This window comes from Lontra canadensis, unplaced genomic scaffold, assembly GCF_010015895.1.
Source record: "Lontra canadensis isolate GAN:19392208 unplaced genomic scaffold, GSC_riverotter_1.0 scaffold88, whole genome shotgun sequence".
In the NCBI taxonomy this organism is placed as follows: Eukaryota; Metazoa; Chordata; class Mammalia; order Carnivora; family Mustelidae; genus Lontra; species Lontra canadensis.
This window is the reverse complement of record NW_022631082.1, coordinates 1,662,137-1,685,922: the sequence shown is the minus strand read 5'-3', so window position 1 is coordinate 1,685,922 and position 23,786 is coordinate 1,662,137. Positions and strand designations below refer to the sequence as shown.

Sequence of the window (23,786 nt, the reverse complement as noted above, 5' to 3'; positions counted from 1 at the left end):
ACTGAGGCCCCAAGAGGGAGAGGGGCTTGGCTGGAGCCACTTGGAGCCCACCAGTGACCACAGAGCTGGAGGTCAGACCCTCCTGGACACTTTGGGGACACAGTGATCCAGGAAGACTGAAGCCCGGGTTCTACCCTTGAGGGTCTGCCTTGGAAAAGCCATTCCAGGCAGCAGGCCAGCCTGTAGGCCCAGAAGGGAGGAAGTGCGGCAAGGGGGAGGTCATGCAGGATCGGGGTTGGGGATGCTCCCCCTTATGCCCCCCTGCCAGGGTCACCCGTTGTACCTTCCCTGGCCTGGGGCCGTGCAAGCCCACTGAGGGTTGGGTTGTGCACAGGAACCCCTGGGTACCCCCGTCCAGGATAGGACAGACCCTGAGGTGCGGGCAGGGAGAGGCACTGGGGTGTCCTCGAGCCTCAGGAGACAGCATCTCGTGCGGGTGACACAGAGCCTATTTGCCTCCCCATCCTGGGTCATAATTGCCCCTTTATGCTCTCTGCTCCGCGTGGGTACATAAGGCTGGCTCCAGGATCTCGTGACCCACGCCCTGGCGACCGGCGAGCATGGGTATCTTTCCACCCCGTGTTATCAAGGCCTCCGAGCCCCCAGAGGCTGCCCAGCAGTCTGTACTGGGCCCAGAAAGGATCGCCCACTTTGCTGAGGTCACACAGAGGCTGGGGAAGGACACGGTCATGGGATGAAATGTGGGCTCTGGGCCCAGGGTCCCACCCAGTCAGGGCCTGGGGCTCTTCTGTGAGCCTCAGTGTTGTAGTCTGTGAAAGGGAGCACCTGCCTCCGGCCGGCTGCCAAGAACAGATGGATAGTTCTACACCAGCCCCAGAGGAAGCTGGGTCACTGGTGGCCAGGTAGTGGGCGGGGGCGGGGTCCCTCCCTGGCCCTCAGTTCCAGGCCCACAGGCCATTTTCCACCCTCCCTGAAGCCCAGATTCATTTGCCATCCAGGTTATTCTCTGCGACTCCCACAGGTGACTGCTCCCTTGTTAGTGGCCATACCATCGTCTAGGAACTCAGGGATTGAGGCATCATGTGGCCTCAAGGCACCTGCCTCAGTTTCCTTTTCTTGGCAGTGGCAGGGGTGGTGGCCCAGGCTGCTTTGCTGCAAGTGGGGGCATGGAGGGGGCTTGGCCAGGGCCAACCCAGCCATGTCCCTCCCAGCCCAGAGCTGCCAGGGGCTCCTTGATGCCCTGTGGGTCCAGCTCATATCTACCTCTCTGCCCTGATCTCTATTCTAGGGTCTCTGGGTTCTGCTTCTTGCCTTTCTTCATGTTGCTCCTTGTGTGGGGACACCCTCCCTATTCCCAGTCACCCTTTCGTTCCCAGCTAAATAATATCAAATCTGGGCAGCGGGCAGAGCATGTGCAAAGGCCCTGGGGCAGGAAGAATGAGAGTTGTGTGGCTGGAGCAGAGGGAGGGAGGGGAAGGCAGGGAGGGAATGGGGAAGATTGTGCAGGGTCTAGGGGGTCAGGGGAGGACTTGGGCTTTTACCCCAGAGAGGTGGGAGCCCTGGAGGGCTGTGGGCAGAGGAGGGCGGGACCTGACTCAGGCACCTTCTGCCTTCAGGGGGAGGACGGATCGTGGGGGCGACCGCAGGCGATGGCTGCGTTGGTCCGGATGGGCAACGGCGGGGCTGCACCCAAGTGGAGGTGGAAGGAGGGGCGGGAAATGGGATGGATCTGGGCAGAGCTGAGACCACTTGCCCTGTCCATGGGTGGGAGATCCCACCCAGAGTCCTCCAGGGAGAGGGAGGGACAGGAGGATGGGGTGGGGGGGACACTGCCACCAGCATGGCCAGTTCCTTGGGGAGGACAGGGTCCTGAGAGACCTCGGCACTTTTTCTCTTCCATGCGGTGCATGGCCCTCTCCTCCGCCAGTCTGCCCCCACCTCTCGCCCCCATTCTTGTGGGATGGTCCAGGCCCCGGCAGCCCCCAGCGCAGGGCCCCCGTCCTGCGTCAGGCTGGCGTGGCAGATTTGGAGAAGCCCACACCCGGTTCAGCCCTGTCCTGCCCAGACATCCAGAAGGCATGGGCCCTGCGAGGTGGGGGCTCTGAGCCCCAGAGTAATTCGGGGCCGCTCTGTTCTGAAGGTGGTTGCCCCGGCTCTCTTGGGGTGTGGGGAGCAGGGGGCTGTGGCTGGAGCAGGAGGTCACCTCTGTGCAGGTGGCCCCTTCCCAGGCCCGCATTCTGTGGGAGGACAATGAAGTCGAGCAGGAGGTCCCCCTCTTGGGGGTCCATGGTGGGCCTAGCGGTCCTGAGTGTCAGCCCCCCTGGGCTGCGGGCTTTCTTTGTGGCCTCAGTTTCCCCAGAGGCCCTCTGAGGGCCGGCCCGGCTGATCCAAGTGGTCTGGGCCAAAGCCCACTGCTCCAACATGCCCCCCAGATGTGTGTCTGTGGGTGGGGCCAGCTGCCGTGGTTACCCTGGCGCCAACGGCCTGTGGGCTCTTTTCCCCATCTGGGGCCTCCACCTTCCTCTTGGGGCATGGCTGATTTGGTGAAGGGGCCGTGCCCTAGGCTTCTCTTTCCCACCTGCCTGGTTCCCAGCCGGTTCCGTCTAAGTGTGTCCAGGATTGCAACTTGTGTGCTGTTGTCCTTAGACAAGGGGTCTGACTTGAGCCCCTGTGTTTACGGTCTGGCTCACACAAGCCAGGCATGTAGCCTCCGCGGCCCCTTTCCGTGGCCTGGCTCCGTGCCGCCTCCACGGCCACGGTCCCCGTGGCCTGGCTGCGTGCACGCATCTGAGTCTGAGGTCCATGAGTCCTGGTTACGCGTCTGCGCACCACAGACCTCTGATTGGCCTCCGTGGTTCTGTTTGCCTGTAGCCCAACCGTGTGTGTGTGTGTCGTCTGCCCGACTGTGACCCTGTGCACGTATCTGGTCATGCTGTTTACCTGTGGCCTCTGTGTGGACCCACGTGTTCTCTGATCTGCCTGTGCTTGTGGTCTGACTATGTGCAGGTTGAGTCCCACCCCTGCTGCAACCCTTCCTCTCCCATCCCGGCTTCCCCACCCCCATCCCTGAGCCATGACCAGGCCACCAGCAGCCCAGCCTCCTCCTGGGGCCTCTCTGGGGCTGGGCGAGGTGACCACAGCTGGGTATTTTGGGAGCCAGAATCACAGGGGCTGCCCCATCATTATATGGCACCCGTCCCTGTGGTCGTGGCCGGGGCCCGCCCGGGGCACGGCCTGGGATGGGTGTGGGGCTGACCGGGCCGTGGAGGCCGTGTCTCTGCCCGGCTCTGGCCACAGTGGAGACCGGGGAGGGGCTTTGGCCCTGGTGAGGAGGGAGTCTTCTATCCTAGAAGAGTTTAGATGCTGGTGGGAGAAACAGACTCAGAGTGATTAACATTCGCATGTAATTTGCAAACTGGGCTAAAGTGGGGAGGATGATGGCCTTACTCATGACTGAGGCTGTGGGATGTGGACTGGGGCACGGGGGTGGGGGGGGCGGGAGCGCTACCGGAGGAAGTGACAACTGAGAGCCATCACAGGTGGTGGGGGGACAGCAGTCCCTGCAGAAGGCCCAGCAGGGGCAGAGGCCGGCAGGCAGGACTGAGCTCTGGCTGCCCAGCTACCCCTCCAGGAGAGGAGGAAGTGAGATCAGCAGGAGTGGCTTCCTCTGGGGGCAGCAGGAGCCACAGAGGCTTTAGAACAGGGCAGGGGGCAGGGCCTGACAGGTGTGTTGGGGGCAGATCCGTCCGTGGGCCGAGCAGGGGCCAAGGTGGGGTGCAGAGACAGCCGGCAGCGGTTGCTGGAGCCTTGTCCTTCCAGAGGCCCAGCCCGGTAGGGCGGCAGCAGGTACTCAGGACCCCGGAGCTGGTGCCCAGTCCTGGTTGGGCGCTCGGTGGGGGTCTGAGGTCCCTGCTCCCTCAGAGTGGAGGCTTTCTTGCCGTCAGCCATCAGTGGGTGGCTGGGGGCTGTCTCCATCCACTGGGGCTGCTGACTGAAATACCATAAGGCCGGGTGGCTTCCCGAGAGCAGATGTGGCTGTCTCTCGGGGCTGGAGGCGGAAGTCCAAGATCAAGGTGCCCGAAGAGCTGGGGTCTGGTGAGGGCTGCTCCCTGCTTCCCAGCCGGCCCTCTTGTCGCCCTGTGTTCGTGAGGCAGAGGGAGTAAGGGAGCCCTGAGGTGTCTCTTTCACAAGTCACTGCGCCCATTCCCGAGGGTCCCACCCTTGTAGCTGAATCCCCTCCCGAAGGCCCAGGCTCCTAGCACTGTCCCAGGGAGGGTGGGACTCAGTGCAGGGATGTGGGGGACACAGATCTTCAGCAGGGGCTCAGCCCTTCCCTTCTGCCCCATCATCGCCCTGAGAACCCCCCTCGTTGTCCTGCAACCCTTTCCCCCCACCCCGTCCCTCTCCTCTGTCCCTCTCCGATCCTCCCACTGCTGCCTCCATGAAGGCCCCCGGATTGCTTTTCCTCTTCCCCTCTCACTGTGCCTCTGTTGTCTCTGCAGACGCTGCCCCGTCTGACGCTCGGCTTGGCTCGAGGCCTCTTTGTGAGGGACAGGGGCGGGGCGTCCCCCTCTAGGGCGGAGGTTGGAGGCTGCAGGTGGCTACCAAGCATGGCGCCTGCCTGGGGCCCCGGCGTGGCATCTGTGGTTGGTCCCGTGGGCCTCCTCGTGGTCCTGCTGGTCGGAGGCTGCGCAGCGGAAGGTAAGAGTCTGGTGCGGGACGTGTGGGTGTCCGAGTCCGTGTCTGCGCGTGTGAGTGCATGTGTCCCACCTCCTCCCCGGGGCCCCAGGTGTGGCCACGCAGCGCCTGTGTGCCCCACGAAGGAGGCTGAGCAAAGTGCCTGCTGGGCGCTGGTCCTGGGAGGCTCAGAGGCCAATAATCATGATGGTATTAAAAGCAGTAATGGTAATGACGATGATGGCCATTTCCCCAGCGTTAGCTCTGTACCACGGGCATTGCCAAGTACAGACTTGACCTCTTTCACCTCTCTCCAGCAGGATGGTTCCATTCCCTCCCCCATTTTGCAGTGAGAGAAACTGAGGCTCAGAGGGACTTATTTGAAGCCACAGGGTTCACCTTCCCTTGCCCCACGTAGAAACACCAGGCCCCCAGGAGGCAGATACAGAAGCAACCAGGAAAGGCTTCTTGGGAAAGAGGGCATTGGAGCTGGGGCTTTGTGTGTAGGAGTTTGCTGGCGGAAAGGGCATTACCGGAGAAGGTGGTAGCCCTCAGAAAGGACTGGAGGTGAAGAAAGGGCTTAGTGTGGTTTGGGGTGGGCAAGGCTTTGTTTCTGGATGTAGCATGGAAAGGATGAGGGGTCCTTTCCCTCATCCTGGTCCCGACACCAAGAACGAACTTACCACAGGGGGCCTAGAGGTGGTATCACTCAGGCCCATGGGGACACACAAGGTCAGGCCAGCAGGAAAGAAAGTGGCATCTGTAGTTGGTCTGGGTTTGAATCCTGGCTCTGCCTTCAACCTGCTGTGTGACCTTGGGCTAGTGACTCAACCTCTCTCAGCTGCCATTTCCACCTTGACTGAATGAGACTCAACAGATCCACACCTCAGCATTCCCGTGGCAAAGACACATGAGAATGCTGCCTGGCACGTAGTAGGCCCACAATCCCATGCTCCCACGAGCACAATAATTATGGCCATTGGGCAAGAACACCAGGACACACACACTTGCCTCAGTGATATGTGCCTTTTTCTGTTTCCATGTTGTTTTTTTAGTGGATGCCTAACACATTCAGATCAGCCTGATGGGATGAATACTGTTCTCATCGTTCCCATTGTACAGGTGGGGAAATTGAGCCATGGTGAGGTTTCATGACAGCCAGGAAGTAGCCACAAGCTGCGGCTGGGCTGGGATCTGTCTGGTCACTTTGTGGGGCCTGTGCGTTCCTGGGCTCTGTTCCCCACAGTGGGAACAGCAAGTCGAAGAGCACAAGCATTTTAGCATTTTGTTCATTCATTTAAGGCAGGGCAGATTGTTCCCTGGGGCAAGGCATCCCAGGCACTGTGTGTGGGGGGGTGTCAAGCAGCATTCCTGACCCCACCCATTCCATGCCGGAACACCCCCAGTCCTGATGACCACGACCACAGACGTCTGTAGGCAGTGTCTCACTACCCACCCCCGCCTCCACCACCCCAGGTGAAAATCACTGGTTTAACTTACACTGGTTGAATAAATAATAAGTTTACTCCTTTGATGCTTGCTCCAGGAATAATTACCAGCCTTGGAGAAACTGAGGCTGCCAGAGCCGGAAGCCCACTGTGGTTGAGGGAGGCTGCGGGATTTGGAGACTGCCCTGGCCTGGGTTTAAATCCTGGTTCTGTTGTGTGACCATGGCGACCTGTGGTCTCATTCATTCAGTGTGTCTTTAATAAGGACCTACTGTGTGCCAGGCACTAGTTTAGCCACTGGAGACGAAACAGACATCCCACCCCTTTACAGAGCTCATAATCTTGCAAGGGAGAAGCACTAAGTGTGTTGGATGGTGGACATGCTGGGGATGTGGGTGTGAGGTGAGGGTTGGGGGCTGCAACTTAACGGCGCGGGAGAACATGAGGGAAGGTCTCAGTGAGGTGGCCTCTGAGCAGAGACCTAAAGGAGCTGAGAAGTGCACCCTATGCGTGTGTGGGGGAAACTCCCAAGCAGAGAGAGCAGTATGTGCAAAGGGCCTGGGGCAGGACCCGGAGTGTTGGAAGAACAGCTGGGGGGCCCATGTGGCTGGAGCAGAGAGGATGAGGGGGAGAGAGGGAGGAGGAAGGGGTAGGGAGGGGCCAGAGCAGGTCTTGCAGGGCCTCAGGGGGCTTCAGCGGAGGCTTGGGCTTCTATCCTCCAGAGGTGGGAGCCCTAGTGGGGCAGTAGGCAGAGGAGGGTAGAACAGAGATTTGCCTGCTCACCGGCGCCCTCTGGTGGTCGTTGTGAGGAGCATTGTCAGTTGTGGGTTGTCCGTGGTATTGGGGGGGGGGGGTTGAAGGCCTGAGCTGGGGGAGCAGGGCAAGGTGAAGACCCTGGTTCAGGCAAGCAGTGCGAGGGAGGTGACCCAGGATATTAGCACCTGCTGTGCATCTGAAGCAGGCCCAGTGGGTGTCCCCTCAGCCCAGGCATTGTTACTGTGTTACTTTAGGTGTCCTGTACTGCCCTACACTCAAGGCCAGGTCCGCGTCTCCAAGGCCGAGGCATCTTGCCTCCAGGGGCGGGTCTGTGTCACAGGAGCTCCGTCCTCTGGGACCCACCGTGATTTGCACAGCCAGCTTCAGGGAATGGCCCAGGCCCCTGGGGAGCCACGGAGGGCAGGGGCTGTCAGGCCACAGAGAGCCCACGTGGATAGCTGAAACCAACAGCCAGTGCCAAGAGGAGCGACTGCTGCTCTAGAAAGGGCCTCAGGTCCCGTGGGGCCTTCCCAGGATGCTGTGGGCCTGGCCCAGGCAGGGTTGGAGGGGACAGGCGGGTGGGTCTCCCGCGCCGGCCTTGGATTCTCCTCTCTAGAGTCTGGAGTGGAAAAACAGAGTTCGGGCTCTCTCCCAGCCTCTATGCTGGGGGTGTCACCGCTCTGAGCAAAGACAGGGAGACACCTGGGATATGCTCTCAGGGATGAGGACCCACAACCCTATTTATCAAACATGCCTTTGCTGGGGTGGGTCCCTGGTTTAGACCCCCGGTGGAATAATCCCAGCCCCTGTCCACCACGAACTGAGTGACCCTGCACACATCTCTCATCCTCTCTGACCCCCAGTTTTGCTTCTCTGTGTCCTGGGTACAAGAACAGCACTGAGTGCCACCTGGCCCAGGACCCCACAAGTGGGGTCTGTCTTGTGTCCGGGCCCCTTTGCCAAAAAGAGGAGGGGAGGGTTCATCCAAAGGAGAGAATCCAAGCGTCTATAGGTCTATAGGAAATTTTCTAATCAGGGTGCAGTGAGCGGACAGGGCTCTTCTAGGCTCTCTGTGACCCCAGAGCCACCTGGAGATGGGCTGAGAGGGGGATCTCGGGAGCGAGTGGGCTATTACACGGGGTCCGGTGTTCAGTGGCCGTCACGGGTCACCAGAGAGGTGACCACCAGACCAGTGGCATCCTGGGGACCCCATGCCCACCCGGGAAACCAAGCGATTTTGGCACACCACGCCCAAGGCTGTGATGGGGGATGTCCAGGCAGAGGTGGGGGGCAGAGGAGCTCCTGACGCAGCCTGTGGTAATCTGAGAAGGCTCCCTGGGGGAGGTGCTGGCCTAGCTGAGGTAGAAGCTGCCAGATGAAGGGAGGAAGGACTCCAGCGGAGAAAGAACAGCAAGGCCTCCCTGCTGTTGTGGCACCCCCCCACCCCCGCCGGCCCAGGCTGCTGGGGGTGTGTCCCAGCTCGGAGTCATAAACAGGCAGCTGGATGCCTCTTGGAGCTCACTTCTGCCCTTCCTTCCAGGGGCTCCCAAGAGAGGATTTCCCCCAAGTAAGATTCCTGACCCGGCCACAGTCACTTTCCTCTGTAACTTCTGCTGGGGACAGGCAGGGCCCCAGTCGCCATTCCTGAGGCTTGGAGGAGGAGCCACCAGGGCAGGCAGAGCCCAGGGCTCGGCAAAACATCCCCATCAGGCTCGAGCCCTGGAGGCGATGGGAACCCAAGACTCGCGCCTGTGGACAGAAAGACCCAGGTCCAAAGGCGGGCGCTGTCCCCTTGGGCAGGGTGGCCTCACGCAAGCTTCTCCACCTGGAGTCCGCGCGTGGTTAACCACCACGGCTTTGCAGGGGTCCCGAGGAACTGTCTGAGGCCGCACATGCCTGCGCGCAGGGCCTGTGGATTTTACAAGACAGGGATCGCCTGTAAAGCCGCGCGGTCGCATCAGTGGGAGCGCAGCCTCAAGGAAGGGAGGTGAGGCCGCTCAGGCCGCCGGGATGGGCACCCCCTTTTGTTCAAAGAGTGATTTGAAGAAATAATTTCCGTTTATCTTTAAACAGCTGTAAATCTCAAAAAGGTACCAACCGGGAAGCCTCTCTCCCCCTCCCAGTATCTACCCACCTGGTTTCTCTCCTGGGGCAGCCTTCAACGTGTGCGCACACACTCCCGCCCCGCCCCCAGGTTTTCTGCCCACCCTCTGAGTTTTCTTTTCGTGCACATAGTAACATCCGCTGCACTCTCTGCCCCTCGCTGTTGAGATCTTGCTGTTCTGCCGTGGGAGTTAGGAAAGCCCCCTCGTCCCTTGGTGCTGCCCAGCGTCCCACTTTGGGGCGGGCCCGAGGACACGGAGTCCGTCCCCTTTTGTCGGATAGCGAGGTGGCTTCCCGGAGGGCCTCGCCAACCCGCCGCAGCCCTTGGATCTGTCGCTCAGAAAACCTCAGGAGTCGCTGAATTCCCTTCCTGCGCTCCGCTGAAGCAATCCCAACAGCAAGTGGCGAGCCCGGATCGCCTCGGAGGGTCCCGCGGTTACCGCGCAAAGTCAGAACCGAGAATGCGACGGGAAGTACTTTCACAGGATGCAGGGGCCTGTCCAGGCGTGGCGTGGAGGCTGCTGGGGCTTAAAGACCCCGCAGGCCCCACTGGAGACTCTCCGGGAGAGGGGCCAGGAATGTGGCCTACGGAGCCAGCCGGGTTCAAATCCCCGCTGGGCCGGTGGTGGCTGTGTGTGTCCAAGCGAAGGCTTTGCTCAGCGTCCTCAAAGTTAGGTATTACTGAACTACACCGCTGCATACACTAGGTGCTCAGCAAGCGCTTGCTCTCCCGGTTGTCAGCATCTTATGCCTCGGAAACGGGATCAGCCTTTCTGAGCTCCTGCTTCTAGTGCTGGCCCCTGGTCTGGATGCTTCCCACGGATTAAGAGGCTGGAGCCCTGGGTTCCAATGCCAGCTGTGACCTCAGATCCCTTGGTCATCCCCTGCTTCCCTGTTTGATGCCTCAGTTTCCCCACGTGTCCCACCGGGGGATTATCTCCTTGCAAGTCTTTTCCGGGCCAGGGATCCTCCAGGGTTGGCTGGGCACCCCATGGGGGGCTTCCAGGTGCTAAATCTGAGGACCCCAGAGTCTTGGGGGAGGGCTCCCCTTCCACCACCTTCTGTGGCCCACGTGAGGTTGGAAGTAAATGTGAGCGTGTGTGGCTGTGGTCTCCGGGGTGGGCGTGAGGAGGGAGGGCGGGTTTGCATGGCCCCATGGGCTCCTGGGCTCATGCCTGGGCCCACCAGACCTTTCCTCTTCCTGCTCTGTCTCCAGAGCCCCCCAGGTTCATCAAAGAACCCAAGGACCAGATTGGTGTGTCAGGGGGTGTGGCCTCCTTCGTGTGTCAGGCCACGGGCGATCCCAAGCCACGGGTGACCTGGAACAAGAAAGGCAAGAAGGTCAATTCCCAGCGTTTTGAGGTGAGTCAGGGGTGGGGAGAGACAGTCTGGGGCCAGCACCCTCTCCCAAGACTGGGCCCCAGTGGCTCAGCCATGCTCAGCCACAGATGTCCTAGATACATCTCCCAGATGTAACACAGGCAGCCAGGCTGGGCAGCCACCCTCTGTGGCCTCCGGCCGCTCTCACCCCTTCCTGGCCAGGCCCCCGTTCTGCCTGCTTAGTGAGGGCCCGGCCAGACTGGCTTCCTTTGCCGGCCGTGTACTGTGTGGCCTTGAACAAGGCTACACTCTCTGCCATCTCGCACACGGAGCCTCACGCACCACCCTACAACACACACACAATCAGACACACACGCTTCTATAGCCGACATCCCTCGCCACGCCTGTCACACATACCGGCCTGTGCTCCTCACACACCCACATACACACAGGCCCTTCTGCTTGCATAGACCTGGGCTCGGGTTCCGGTTTGCACGGGACGCCTGTCCGCATGGATGGTCCAGCCCCCAGCTCCTTTGCCTGCCTCCCCGGGGACTTCAGCCTCACCTTGTTCCCTCTCCCCTGCCTGAGGCAGACAATCGAGTTTGACCAGAGCGCGGGGGCCGTGCTGAGGATCCAGCCACTACGGACACCCCGGGATGAGAACGTGTACGAGTGCGTGGCCCAGAACTCCGTCGGGGAGGTCACGGTCCACGCCAAGCTCACTGTCCTCCGAGGTACTGGGCTCCTTCAGATGGGTGGGGGAGGAACCAGGCCCTGGGCTTTCGAATCATTAAAAATGTTGGATTTTCTCCTTGGGGAACCTTGATCTCGCTTCCGCAACCCGTTACGCCGGTGTGGCCCAGAGTCTGCCAGTGGGGATTTATTGAGCTTTTACAGGAAAGAGCGGTGTTGAGGGACTAGTGTCATTCCCATTTATCATCTTAATCATGCTGCTCTGATTACAAGAGACTGATCCACCTCAAACTGGTTCACATAAGAAAGAAAATTCATTGATCTCTGTAATGAGACTGCCCGTGGAGGTAGCAGCTTCAGGTTTGGCTAGATCCAGGAACTCATGCAGTGTTCTTAGGTCTCACCGTCTCTCTGCCTCTGGGTTTGTTTTCTTCCATAGTGCCTGTCCTCAGTGGGATGACCCCAGTAGCTCCAGGCTCCCAGGCCCCTACCCCAAAGAGAGGACCAGGTGGCCTGGGACGATGGCTCCTTGCCTAAGCTGGGTTAGATAGCCATCTCTGAGCCAGTTACTGTGGCGGGAGGAACAAATACTCCCATTGGCAGAGTCCTTCCTGGAGTCAGGGGTGTGTCAGCCCACACAGACAGGGTCAGCAAGGGGCGGGTCCTCCAAAGAGACAAAGGAGGAATAGATGTTGGACAGGCACAGACAGCTGCCCACCACCTCCCATGCATTCACACAGATCCTCCGGGAACACTGCTGGGCTGCTGGCTAGCCCTTGGGGGGGGGGGGGCATCAGGAAATTGCATTCTCCTTGTAAAACAGCACCCTTCAGACAGCCTCGCCACAGCCCCCCCCCAACCACCGCTGCTCCCTCCTGCCTGCTCTGTGGCAAGTGGGTGTGAGCCTCTCTAGCTCTGTGACCCTGGGCAAGTTAATAAGCCCCTGGGAGCTGCGGCCCCTCACCTCCCTCACCTCCCGGGTGGGTAATAATGAGGTTCAGCGTGAGGGGGCGCCACGTTGTCCAGGGAGGTGGCGCATGCGCGGGAGAGGCTGCGCCCCCCCCACCCCACCCTCCGGCAGGGGCCCAGCTCTTGGCTGACTCCAGCTCCCCAAGTGTCACCGTCCATAGTACAAGTTTAGTGGGGCGACTGCCACCAGCCCTTCTGGAGCTCCCGGGCTGGCATGCTAAAGCCTCTCCAGGGCAACACAGTCCGGGTGGGTGGAACCTTGGCCCCCCGGGCACTTGGTCTTGGACTTGGGGTGCAGCCTGCGCGGGGTCCCTCCCTCCGAGCGCTCTGCGCATCCAGGCTGTTTAACAAGAGGCCCCATAGTTTCCTCCGCGTGGGTCCTGGAGCCTGTCCGGCCGCTGGGAGGAGAGGGGCAGGGAGCTAGCTCGCCCCGGGCCTGCCCCCCCCCCTCCCCCGCCTCGCCTCTTCCCAGCAGATAGGCTTGCCCTGACCTTTCCTGGGCACAGATGGAACAGCCTGCCTCCCGCTCCCCCCCACTCCCCCGTGCCAGCCTCCATTGTGAGCGCTCAGAGAGTTAAAAGGACATGCTGTGAATCTATTAACCGCCCAGTGGCTGGGAGTCTGGGAAAGAGCCGTCTGTGCTCCCTGCAAACCCCCCCACCCCCGCCCCCATCAAGGCCTCCTTGGCTTTGCTCTGTTCTCTGGCCGCCTGGAGGGCTTGGTGCTTGGGCTGGATGCCCAGCCCTGGGCCTTTGACCCAGGAGCGCCTGTCCTCCCGCATCCCCCCACCCCCTACCGGGGCCCTGAGTCCCAGGGCTCTCCCTACGGTTGGCCCAGCTCTGGGCCCAGTTTTCCCTGCCTCCCTCCCCCGCCCTCTGATTGTGGACCCTGCTCACGCCTCCCTTGCTGTTGTTTTAATTAAACTCCGAGGAATCGGGCACAATGTGGTACGCGATGAACATTTTTGTTTAATTAGGAGCTCTCGGTACCCAGCCCCCCCCCCCCCCCCCACTGCTGGCTGCCACCCACGCGCGCAGTGGTGGGGCCCCTGGGGCCGCAGGCATGCAGGGTAAGTGCTCACGTGTGAACTCGCGTGGGCGTGGCCGAGTTCTCAGGTGAGCAGGCGCGCACATGCAGGCCTGGAACGCAGAGAAGCCAGGCCGGTTGTTTTGGCCTTAACCTCCAGTGACGTCATGGGTAGCCAATCAGAACCACCTGTGGGCTTCAGGCCTCAGGCCCAGGAAGGACAATCAGGGCCTGACCCACCTGGGACAGGGTCCAGCCCCTCCTCCTCAGACTTGAGTAGGTCCAGTCCCGGGATTGGGGGTGGGGGCTGCCTAAGCTGGTCCGTCCCAGCTTCCTCTGGGCTTAGCCAGGCCTGGGTATGAATCACAGCCTGTCTGTGTCTGGCTCTATGCGCTAGAGCAGCTGAAACTGAGCCTCAGTTTCCCCCTCTGTGAAATAGGTCCCATCTTGGAGGAGGGCACGGCAACTTACCTGTAGAGTGCTTGGTACAAAGTGCTCAGGACTTGGGACTGGGACTTGGCCCGCCAAGCACCCCTCCCCCAAAGGTGTGTCCGGAGTTCCGATCTCTCTCGCCTGGTGGTGTCTCACCCACTTCTTCGTCAGTCCCCCAGTCCCGTACCCCAGAGCACCCACCAAGCCCCCTGCTCCTTCTGGACCTCTGTGCATTGTTTCTCTGCACGCGGATAAGCGTCGTCTGGTCCAGAAGACAGCCAGCTTTTTCTGTAAAACACCAGGGAGGAAATATTTTTGACTCTGCAGCCCAGTCTCTGTCTCAGCTTTTCAGCTCTGCCATCGTAGCCGGAAAGCTGCTGTAGATGACGTGGACACAGGGACGTGGCCCTGTGCCACTAAAACTTTATTGACAAAAACAAGCCAAGGGCCGGGTTTGGCCTTGGGACAGTAGTTTTTGACCCTTCATCTATACTGTCTTTCACTCTGAATCTGTCCACGTAGCAGTGTGTCTGGACTTCGTTTTGGCTCCCATGGGTGGCCCGGCATGTAGATAATGAGTCCCCGTTGATAGCTGGTTAAGTTGTTGCCAGCCCCATGCTGCTCCGAGCCACTCCACATTCCTCCTCTAGGGCACGGCGCGTGGAAACCGTAGATGTGGAGCTGAGGGTCAGGGGTCTCTGGAGGGTGGCCACGGGGCACCCCTCCTCATAGGCTTTGTAGCCCCCGCGTTCCTGCGTGTTCACCTTCAGTTTCACCAGCCCCCACCCGTGATCGGTTTTGCTGTCACTTGGCCATCAGGGTCGGGGTGGTGGGAACCACATGGGTTTGCCAGGGCTGCCGTAACCCAGTCCAACCATCTGGCAGCTGAAATGACATATTCTCTCCTGGTCCTGGGGGGCTGGAAGTTTGAGACTGCGGTGTTGGCGGGGCCAGTCCCTCCTGGGTCCTCTCTCCTAGGCATGCGGGCAGCTGTCTTCTCCCCCTATCCTCATGTGCTCGTCCCTCGGCTCCCCTCCTTGCAAGGACACCCGTCAGATTGGATTAGGACCCACCCCAGTGGCCTCATTGTAATTTAATCACCCCTTTAAAGTCCATGAGGTCCTGGGGTTCAGGCTTCAGTGTGAATTTGCTGGGGGGGGGGCTCCTTTTGGTCTGTGATGGAGCTAGTGGGTGTTGAAATTCACACCAAGCAGCCTTGTCCCTGGCCCTGGGGAATCCTTTGTCCATTGCGGATGGCAGGGCCACAGGGGACCTGGGGGTGTTCCGGATCAGAGCAAAAGGCACCTGGAGTCGGGTGCTGGAGGGGGAGAGTGGGGGTGGAGGAGCAGGTGGCCCCCTGAGCTGCTTCCCTTCCCTGGTGTGACGCCAGCTCAATTAGGTCACGGAGTCTGGTGAGGTTCTCAGGCATGCCAGTGACCACGTTTCTGCCGGGCACCAGACATAAGGGGCATTTTCTCCTCCTGGTGGCCCTCCCACCCCCTTTACCATGGAGGGAAGCCAGACTCTGGCCAGTGCCTGGGGGCACTGAGGCCTGGAGGCGCAGGGACTCTGGTGGGTTAACAGCAACTGGAACTGAGCTTTTCATGCATTTATTGAGCACCTACTGTATGCCAGGCCCGGCGTTGGGCCCTAGGGTGTGGGGGCGACACAGGCACAGCAGGATAGAGTTGGCCTCAGATATGCTGGAGTCCAGGAGGTGTGTGGCTCCACTGTGTGAGCCAGCCTGAGGGCACCTGGGTGCAGAGATGGAGGCCGAGGGGGACGCAGGAGGGAGCTTGACCTCTCTGAGCAGTGGGGTGTGTGTGGCTGGACGGAGAGAGTGTGAAGGTGGCTCGGAACGGGGCTGCCGAGGCTGGTGGGGCAGTGTGGGCCAGGATCTGGGTCCCCCCGGGCGGTAAGGACTGTGCTGGAAGGGGGAACGGTGTGAGGCTTCTGTTGATGGACGTCTGTGTTTACTTATTTTTTAAAACGGGGTGAGGGGCAGAGGGAGCGGGAGAGCGAGAATCTCAAGCAGACGCCCCACGAGGGGCTTGCTCCCACGGCCCTGAGATCATGACTTGAGCCGAAATCAGGAGGTGGACTCTTCACTGACTCGGCCCCGCTCCCCCCTTCCTGGCGCCCAAGTTTATGTTTTTAAAACTAGCTCTGGGTGCTCTAAAGGACCCAGCATCTTCCCCGATGGGAAAGTCTTTCCCGTGTCACTGCTGACACGAGCTGGATCATTTTCAGGTAGGGGGGTGTCCTGGACATGATGGGGTGTTGAGCGACATTCTAGGGCCCCACCCCAGGTGTGACCATCAGAATCCCCCACACCCCAGACCTCTCCAGTCATCCCCTAGGTGGCAGAGTGGCCTCGAGCCAGAAGCTGCAGTCTGGCCCCATGCACTCTGCCCCCTGCCCCCCACTATCGCCCCTGGCACTCCCTCCCATGGGACTGATCGCCCATGTAGCAAGCAGCCACAGAAGCTGCCCCATCAAGGCAGGGGCTGAACTTGGGTCCCCTGCGTTCCGGCAGTGTCGGCCATGTGGCAACTGGCCCCCTGCCCTGTTCTTCCCCCATCTCCACCCTCAGAGGACCAGCTGCCCCCTGGTTTCCCCAACATCGACATGGGCCCCCAGCTGAAGGTGGTGGAGCGGACGCGCACGGCTACCATGCTCTGTGCCGCCAGCGGCAACCCCGACCCCGAGATCACCTGGTTCAAGGACTTCCTGCCTGTGGACCCCAGTGCCAGCAACGGGCGCATAAAGCAGCTGCGATCAGGTGAGCGCAGGGGGCTAGGAGGATGCGGGAGCCACAGAGGGTGGGGGGGGGAGGGCAGCGTCTCCAGGGCCCAAGCCCTGGGGGCTAACGGGAGACAGAAAGGCAGAGGGGATGTGTAGCCACGGGGAGGGCATTAGGGTGGGGAGATTGTCTTCAGAGCTGAGCCAGCGGGGATATAATGGAGCATGGACAGGCAGGGGTAATGGGGAGCTACAGCAGATGGTAGGAGGGGAGTGTGTTCGTGCCTGAGTGGGGTGATAACGGACCCCAGTATGCACACAGACACCACAGGGGCAGAGTTTCTCCAGTCCCCAAGTGGCGCAGTCCTAAGGAGGCACAGATGTTCCAAGTGATAGAAAGCCCCAGCAGTGGGGACACGGTGTGGTCCAGACAGGCAGAGGTGAGGGGGGCCGTGGAGAGTGGCGAGGGTGGCCATCCTCAGAGCCTAACCACTGGGTGTGTGATGGGGCACAGACAGGCAAGATAGTGGGGAGGCATGGAAGGTGGCAGAGGGAGAGTGTCTTCTCTCCTGAGCCGTGGGCCTGTCCAGTGAGGATATAGTGGGGCCCTGACAGGCCAGAGGAGAGGAGAGATGTCTAAGGCAAAGGCAAGAGAGAATTTCCAGTGCTGATGCACTGAGAATCTCTAGAGGCGGCGGGAGGCCTTAGACAGGTAAGATAGTGGAGAGCCATAGAGAACTGCAGGGAGAGAGTGTCTCTGAGACTGAAGCAAGGACGTGACAAGGCACAGGGAGGCAGTCCAGCTTGTGTGTCCAGGTCCCGGCCGGGTCGGAAGAGCACGAGGCCTTGGTCACCTTTGGGATGGGTGCTTTCACGGTTGTGTCTCAGTGTAATGCCCGCGTGCCCCATCTGTGAGTCTGTCTGTCTTGGGTGGGGGAGTGCTGTGTGTGTGTTGTGTCGGTTATCGCACTGCTTCATGATGAGTCCACGTGTCTGTGTCTGGGCTCCCGGTGCCGGCAGCCTGACCTTCCCGCGGGAGGCCGATGCAGGCCCTGCCACCTGCCTGTGGGTTCGCCTTCTCCCTCCTGCACACGCACCCACGTTACTGTCCCTCCCAGCCATGCCCCCAGTCCCCAGGTGTGCAGACACGCGATAGGGACGTGCCCGCATGCCCTCCTGGGTGTTTCCGTCTGCTGTGATTACACATGTTGGGGTATACCACTTTGCTTTCTCCTCCCCACCCTTCCTCTGAGGACAGCCCCCTGCCCTGGAGCCAGCCCTGCCTAAAGGCCTCCCAGGGGTTCTTCACACCCCCACTTATTGCCCGGTCCCTTCAGCATCTGCCGAGGGTCCGTCTGCCCGTCCTCTGCTTTCTGCTTCTCCCCAAGCTCTGAGAGGGAGCAGATGTTAAGCGCAGGGTTTCCTCCCTGGAGAGACCTGGGCCTTGCCCTGGGTGCAGGGTGGGTGGGGGTACACAGCCTTCCCCCCTCCCATCTGTCTGAGGATACTTGCAGCTTGAGGGGTTCAGCTGCGGGCTGATGGCAGCCTGAGGATCCGGTTGTTTTCCCTGCTGGCTTCTGCCCTCACGGCCCCCAGTAGAGAGAAGAGTGAGGACCCCGGGGCCCAGCACCTGAGCCAACATCCGCTGTGTCCTAGAGCAGGTCTCTTTCTCTGGGTCTCCCGGCCATGAAATGCGCCTCCTCGCTGGGGCTCGTGACCAGATGCCTGGCACAGACTAGGTGCTCAACGAATGTCCGCTGCTTTATTGATCATAAAAAATCTGATGATTACCCTCCCTTCCCCTCCCTGCCCCCATCCCGGTGAGGATACAGGCTTTCGCACAATGCCCGTTAACCATCCTGTTCTCTTTTCTTGTCCCTCTGTTATAAACGTTCAGAAACCTTTGGTAAGTCTCATTTGTTCACCACGTCAACAACTAACGTTCCCCTCTTTGTTCCCTTCCTCCCGCCCCCTCCCCACAGACTAACAGCCACTGTGACGTAACGGTGACCCACTCCACGTGGCATGTTTACTAACGACCCCCTCCCCCACCAGCCACCCAGCCCTCCCCCGTCAGGCACCAGGGGGCTGCAGAGAGAAGAGACCAAAGGGAAAAGAGGAAAAAACACAAGGCCACAAGAGGCCAGTCAGATCCCAGAATGGGGACTAAGGAAAAATGAGTGGAATCCTACGGCTAGTGAAGTTCTGCACCTAACAATCCCCCAGCCTTGACACTGCTGGAAAATGGGGAACTTAACAGAAGTTTGGGAGCTGGGTCTGAGGGGGAGGGAGGACTTCTCAGCTGGGCTGGCATGGGGCACTTGCTCTTTTGTCAACATCCAGCCTGAAGGCTCTGAAACTGACTGCTGGGCTAATTCTTACTAGAGTGAGAGTGACTGCTCTAGTCCCATGAAAGTTCCTTTTCCTCTTCCGCAGGTTAAGCAGCAGAACCACCTTTAATACCTGAGAGGTATATCCTTTCCTCTCAGTACGGTGGCCTTGGGCTGTTAGGCCATCTTGGGAGTTCCTGTTCTGTGGCCTCTGGATTCCTGCCCCACCTAGTCTTTGACGCCTTAGGCAAATTCCCATTTCCTCCTAAGTAAAGAGGAGAAAGGGGTCTCTTGGGTTGTTGGGTTGCGGATTCCGGAGGAGGTAATACAGAAGCATGGGAGGCTGGAGAGCTGAGCTCACAGCCCACCCCTGCCTCTGACTCATGGTGTGACAGTTTGCTGGCCCCTCCGGGCACCCATTCACCCATCAGTTTGCCTGCACTGGGCGGAAGGAGCTGTGTTCTCTCTCTCTGCACTGGCCTCAGGGTCCCCGGGCTCCACCTGTTCTGGGCGGGGTTCTCAGCTGTCTATCAGTAGAGAGAGAGGGGCCGGATCTCTCCCAGGAAGATGAGCTGGGCATATGATCTCCAAGCTAGGACCACCTTCTTTGTGTGTCTGGAGGTGTCCCCTGCCCCAGTGCCCAGGTTAACCTGAAGACTGCCCTTTCCTCTTTTCCTTTTGGAGGTTCAGGAGATGGGAGGGCCCTCCCTCCGCCCTCGCTCCCCTCTCGCTGCTCTCCCCTGTCCCTCTTACTTGGCCTGTCTGTAACGCCTTCCCTCTGCTTTATTAATGCCCAGCCCTGGGGCACTAACTCCTCTCCCCGTGTCTCTAACAAGACTCCCAAGACCTTCCTCGCTCCCTGTCCCTTCCAAGAAGGAAAGAAGAAAGGGAGGTCCATGACCTCCCTCCCTCAGCCCAGAAGGAAGGCAGTCAACTGGGCCAGACCAGGCCATAGAGCTCCCTGGGCCGTAGGGACAGCCCTAAGACCAGCCTAGAGGGCCTTCTGGGCTCAGTCCCTCCTTCCCCAGGAGACTGCTGCCTCCTGTGGGAAGTCTTCCTGACTGACAAGCCCTCAGGGCTGGCTCAGGCCCCCACCCCTGGGGGCAGAGTGGACAGGCCTGGCTTGTGGCCCAGCCTGGCCTCCCTGGGGCCCCCCGGCCCCCCGGCCCTCTGGCCACCCAGGACTGCCTTCTGAAATTCACCTGACTCTCTCTGCTTCCCTTACAGAAAGCACTCCGATCCGAGGTAAGAGGCTCCCTCCTCACCCTCCCGCCCACTCACGCTCTCTCTTGCTGCCCCCCCGCCCCCCCCCGCCAGGCTCCATGGGGGGCTGCACCCAGGCCCTTTCCATGTATTTCCCCCTTGCCACCCTGCCCAGTGTCTGTCCAGTTCTGTGTCTCTGTCGCTGTGTGTGGCCAAGGGGCCGAGTGTGACCATGGCTGCCCTGCAGGCCACCTGGCCTCAGGGGAGGGGCTGTACCTCCCATGTCCCTCCAGAGCTCTGGGGGCCAGACGCTGATTGCTGCTCTGTGCACAGGTCTTGTTTCTCTCCAGCCTCAGTCTTCCCATGCTTCGGATCTGAGGGTCCAGCCCGATGGAGCAGAGACAGCTAGTCTCAAAGGCCAACCCCACCTGTGCTGAAAAATAGACTGGAATAGGCCTGGGTGGGAGCCTTAGGGAAGAGTCCGTGTCTAGTTGTGGCTTTGCCATGGAATGCTGTGTGACCTAGAGCAGGTTCCTGGCCCTCCCTGGGCCGCCACAGTAATGGCTGCCTGCTGCTCCTCAGAGCCTTGAGGTTGGGGGAAAGGAAGAAGTGTGGGAAATGGGGGAAAAGCCTGCTTCCATAGTCCCCAAAGAAACTGATCCGGGATCCTCGTTTGTGGGTCCACGTCATTTCCGTGGGACAGCCACGAACAGCTGGGAAGGGGGACTTCTTGGGAGCGTGGACTGGATTTTCAGACTCCTGGTGCCGGGAACTCTGATACCTGGGATTCAGACTCCGTTTTATTTGGTTATGAAAATGAGAACCATGACCCAGGCCTTTGATTTCAAACATACTTGTGGAAGCATTTGCCTCATTTTTACTTACTCGTGGGTGTTCAAGTCTTTTCCGAGGTCTGTGATTTTAAACATCCTTAAGGAGGTTCAGTATGCTTCATTTACTTGTGAAAATGAGTATTTGTTCCAGACGTGTGGTCTCTAAAATCCCTGGGGAAATGTTAGCCTCCTTCTCATTTACTCATGGGCACTGCGATGTTTGCTCAAGGCCCATGCCTTCATACAGTCTGGAGAAGGTTTGTTCCTTTTTATATGTTCGTGGGAAGGAACCTATTTGATCTGGGCCTGTGGTTTCAAACAGAGAGGGGGGAAATCAGCCCTAATTTCATACACTCAGAGGCATTAAGACCTTTGATTGGGGCCCATGACTTTAAGGATACTTGAGGCAACTGGCCTCTTCTTTAAAGTTTTATTTGCTCATGACCAATGGATTCTTTGATCCTGGCATGTGGGTATTGGAGGTTTTCATTCAGATCGCTGATTTCAAACACTCGCAGAGTTTCCCCCCTTAACCCGGGAGTGCCATGGACCTGGGCGTAGGACCGTAGTTGCAAACACTTTCGAGGAAGTTCATTTGATGACTCCTCAGCACCAGGATCCTGAATTCAGGTCCGTGGTTCTAGAGCAGGTGGGTGAATTCGGACTTGCTTAGATGACATTGGGGGAATCCAGGGGGAAACTTAAGTTTATCTTCAATCCGTTTCAGGGGCAGGAGGCTTTAATCCAAGTTTTTTATTTCAAACACACCTGATGTGTGTCATCTCAACATCCTTTACTTTAGCTAACGTGAGTCAGTTAGTCTTAGAGAAAGGCAACCTCGTCTCTGTCTACGGGCGCTGCCGGCTTTAAGATCTGTCATTGCACACACACTCGAGGAGCCCATTCTGTGTTCATTTACACATGGGCACCGGCTGAAACCAGGGGGACAACCACCAGCTTCCTGAACCCTCACGTCTCTTGTGGCCACCCCGAGGCCCCAGGGTCTCGCAGATGACTGCTGTGGCTTATGAAGGCCAACTCAGTCCCCTTGGCCTGGAGGGCACACGTACCTCTCCGGCTCGGCAGTGAAACCTGGGGGTCATTTCTAAAAAAACACCAGCCGGGCGCTCCGCCTGGTTTCCCAGCAAGAAAGGAGGCCTTGGCGGGGCACTGCAGTGTGTTTAGGCTGGTGCTGGGCTGGGCTTGGAGTGCGAGGAGGTGGGGAGACGAGCCAGGGGACCTGCAGCCCAGCCGGGGTTCCGGGCTAACTCATCTCTTTCATCTGCCTCTCTCTGGCCCAGACCGAGCAGGAGACAGGTGGCGCGGGGCTCTGGGACCGCCTGCCTGGCCCAGGCCTTCCCTGACTGGCCCAGCTTTGTCCCCTCTCCCCGCAGGGGCCCTGCAGATCGAGAGCAGCGAGGAGACAGACCAAGGCAAATACGAGTGCGTGGCGACCAACAGCGCCGGCGCGCGCTACTCCTCCCCCGCCAACCTCTACGTGCGAGGTAGGGACGCCGCATCCAGGTCGAAGGCAGGGACCCGTCCTGTCCCGTTCCCCCCTCCCTCCCTGGGCTCACAGCCTCCGGGCTCCCCTGTTCCCTGCAGACCCGAGCAGGAGGGCCCCCCCCCACCCCCTGGTCCCAGCAAGACCTTGGGTGAGGCGGCGTCCGTCTCTGGGCCTCAGTTTCTTGACCTCTACAATGGGGGCTGCTTACCCCCATCGCCCCCGTGCCTGGGACGGACACCCCAGGGGCTGTAGGACTTGGCGGGGAGGCAGGAGGGAACGGGGCAGGGCCAAGGGGGTCAGTCTGGGGCCCACAGGGCTGGGGGAGCCTGCAGGCCTCCGCCCCACCCCGCCCCCGCCCGCCCATCCGAGTCAGCTTCTGTGGTGTGTCGTGCCGTGCCCCCCCTTTGCTGTGTGCTTGCTTTGCTTTTCCGAACTCCGTGGCCTCTCGTAGCTCCCCGCTTCACCCCCCCGCAGCGCCCTCGATCCGAGAGCTGGGGGGGGGGGTCTCTGAGGCCGCCCCCTGCCGGCCCCTGCACCTTCGGCTGTCCCAGAGCCCGGTGCTCTTTGTCTCCTGGTCACCCTCAGAAAAGGACTCGTGTCGGCCCAAGCGAGGCCGGGGCCACGGCAGGCACGCGGGCCTGGGGCTCGGCACCCTGTCAGGCCGCGGCCGGCACGGCACGCCAGCGAGGCTGGTCGCTCTCTTCATGCCCGGGAGACCGGGTTCTTGTCCCAGCGCCCCACCCCCATCCCCCAAGGCGGCCCTGGGGAGCGTCTACACGGACTTCCTTCTCAGTCCCTTGGTGTCCCTTCAGAGGCGCCGGAGGCGGGGGGAGCCTCCCCTTGTCCCCAGAGGCCTGGGTCAACCCCTCTTATCCCTGTGTTGGTTCTCTTCAGGTCTTCCAGAAATTGTAACCTGCCTCCTCCTCCTCCCTTTGCTTTCCTCCCTCTCCCGCCTCCCCGTGGCTGTTTCTGATCAGATCCGTGGTAGAAACAGCTTCTGCTGCCAGGAAACAGGGTCCCCCTTCGAGCCCCGGGATTGCCCTGATGGGCCCTGCGTACTTGACCGCACCCACACTTCTCCAGGCCTCAGTTTCCCCCACACGAGGCACCAAGCCCCCGCCATTCTCCAGCTGGGAGGCAGGAAGCTCCTCCCCACCCCACCCTACAGACTCTCCCCGCTTGGTCCCCACCAAGCACAGCCCCACCAGGCCCCCCCAAAGCAGCTCCTTGGTTCTGCACCTTGGGTTTGACATCTGTCTCTGAGGAGGAGGCCTCGTGGGGGGAGGGAATGGGGATGTGGGTGCGAGGGTGGGCAGGGGGCAGACACCGACCCACTGCTGTGGCACCGCTGGTGAGTTTTAGCGCGTCCACGGCTCCCGCTGACTGGTCTTCGTCTAACCTGCTTATTTCTCTGCAAACACCTGGGATGGGGGTGTGTAAGTCTGGCAGGGTTTGAGGAGAGAGTGTGGACAGCAGGCATGGGGTGGGGGGAGGCCTCTAGCGAGGGTGCAACGAGGGAGGGGGACCCCCCCGTGTCTTCATTCCCCTGGAGGTGGGGTCCCCCAGCATGAGCCCCTGATCTTTTGGGGGTCCAGCCTCCCAATCTTTGCCTGGGTCTCAGACGCTCCAGAAATGAATTTAAAAAAAAAAAATCGTGGAAGACAAATGTAATATGTCAAGAAAAGAAAAAAAGGTCATTGCTGTTCTTCTTTATTTTTTAATTTTAATTTTTTTTTTTGGTTTAAAGAAAAAAACAACAAACTATTGCAGCTTTTAGCCTTGG

The 23,786-nt window shown here is 60.0% G+C and overlaps 1 protein-coding gene across 15 annotated transcripts in view; it reads left to right on the top strand.

The window, feature by feature from the left end:
- The window catches only part of PTPRS (protein tyrosine phosphatase receptor type S), a 64,362-nt gene that overhangs the window by 2,477 nt on the left and 38,099 nt on the right, over positions 1-23,786 (top strand). For 4 of the 15 annotated variants that reach the window (XM_032883667.1, XM_032883675.1, XM_032883669.1 and 1 more), the window contains exons 1-7: positions 4,514-4,662; positions 10,162-10,307; positions 10,861-11,002; positions 15,982-16,170; positions 18,028-18,036; positions 19,688-19,705; positions 21,891-22,001. In XM_032883667.1, coding sequence (XP_032739558.1) covers positions 4,572-4,662; positions 10,162-10,307; positions 10,861-11,002; positions 15,982-16,170; positions 18,028-18,036; positions 19,688-19,705; positions 21,891-22,001 — 706 coding nt within the window. In that variant the 5' untranslated portion in view covers positions 4,514-4,571. Of the gene's footprint in view, positions 1-4,463; positions 4,663-10,161; positions 10,308-10,860; positions 11,003-15,981; positions 16,171-18,027; positions 18,037-19,687; positions 19,706-21,890; positions 22,002-23,786 lie in introns of those variants that run through there. The other 11 variants (XM_032883674.1, XM_032883673.1, XM_032883671.1 and 8 more) reach the window with 5 other exon arrangements.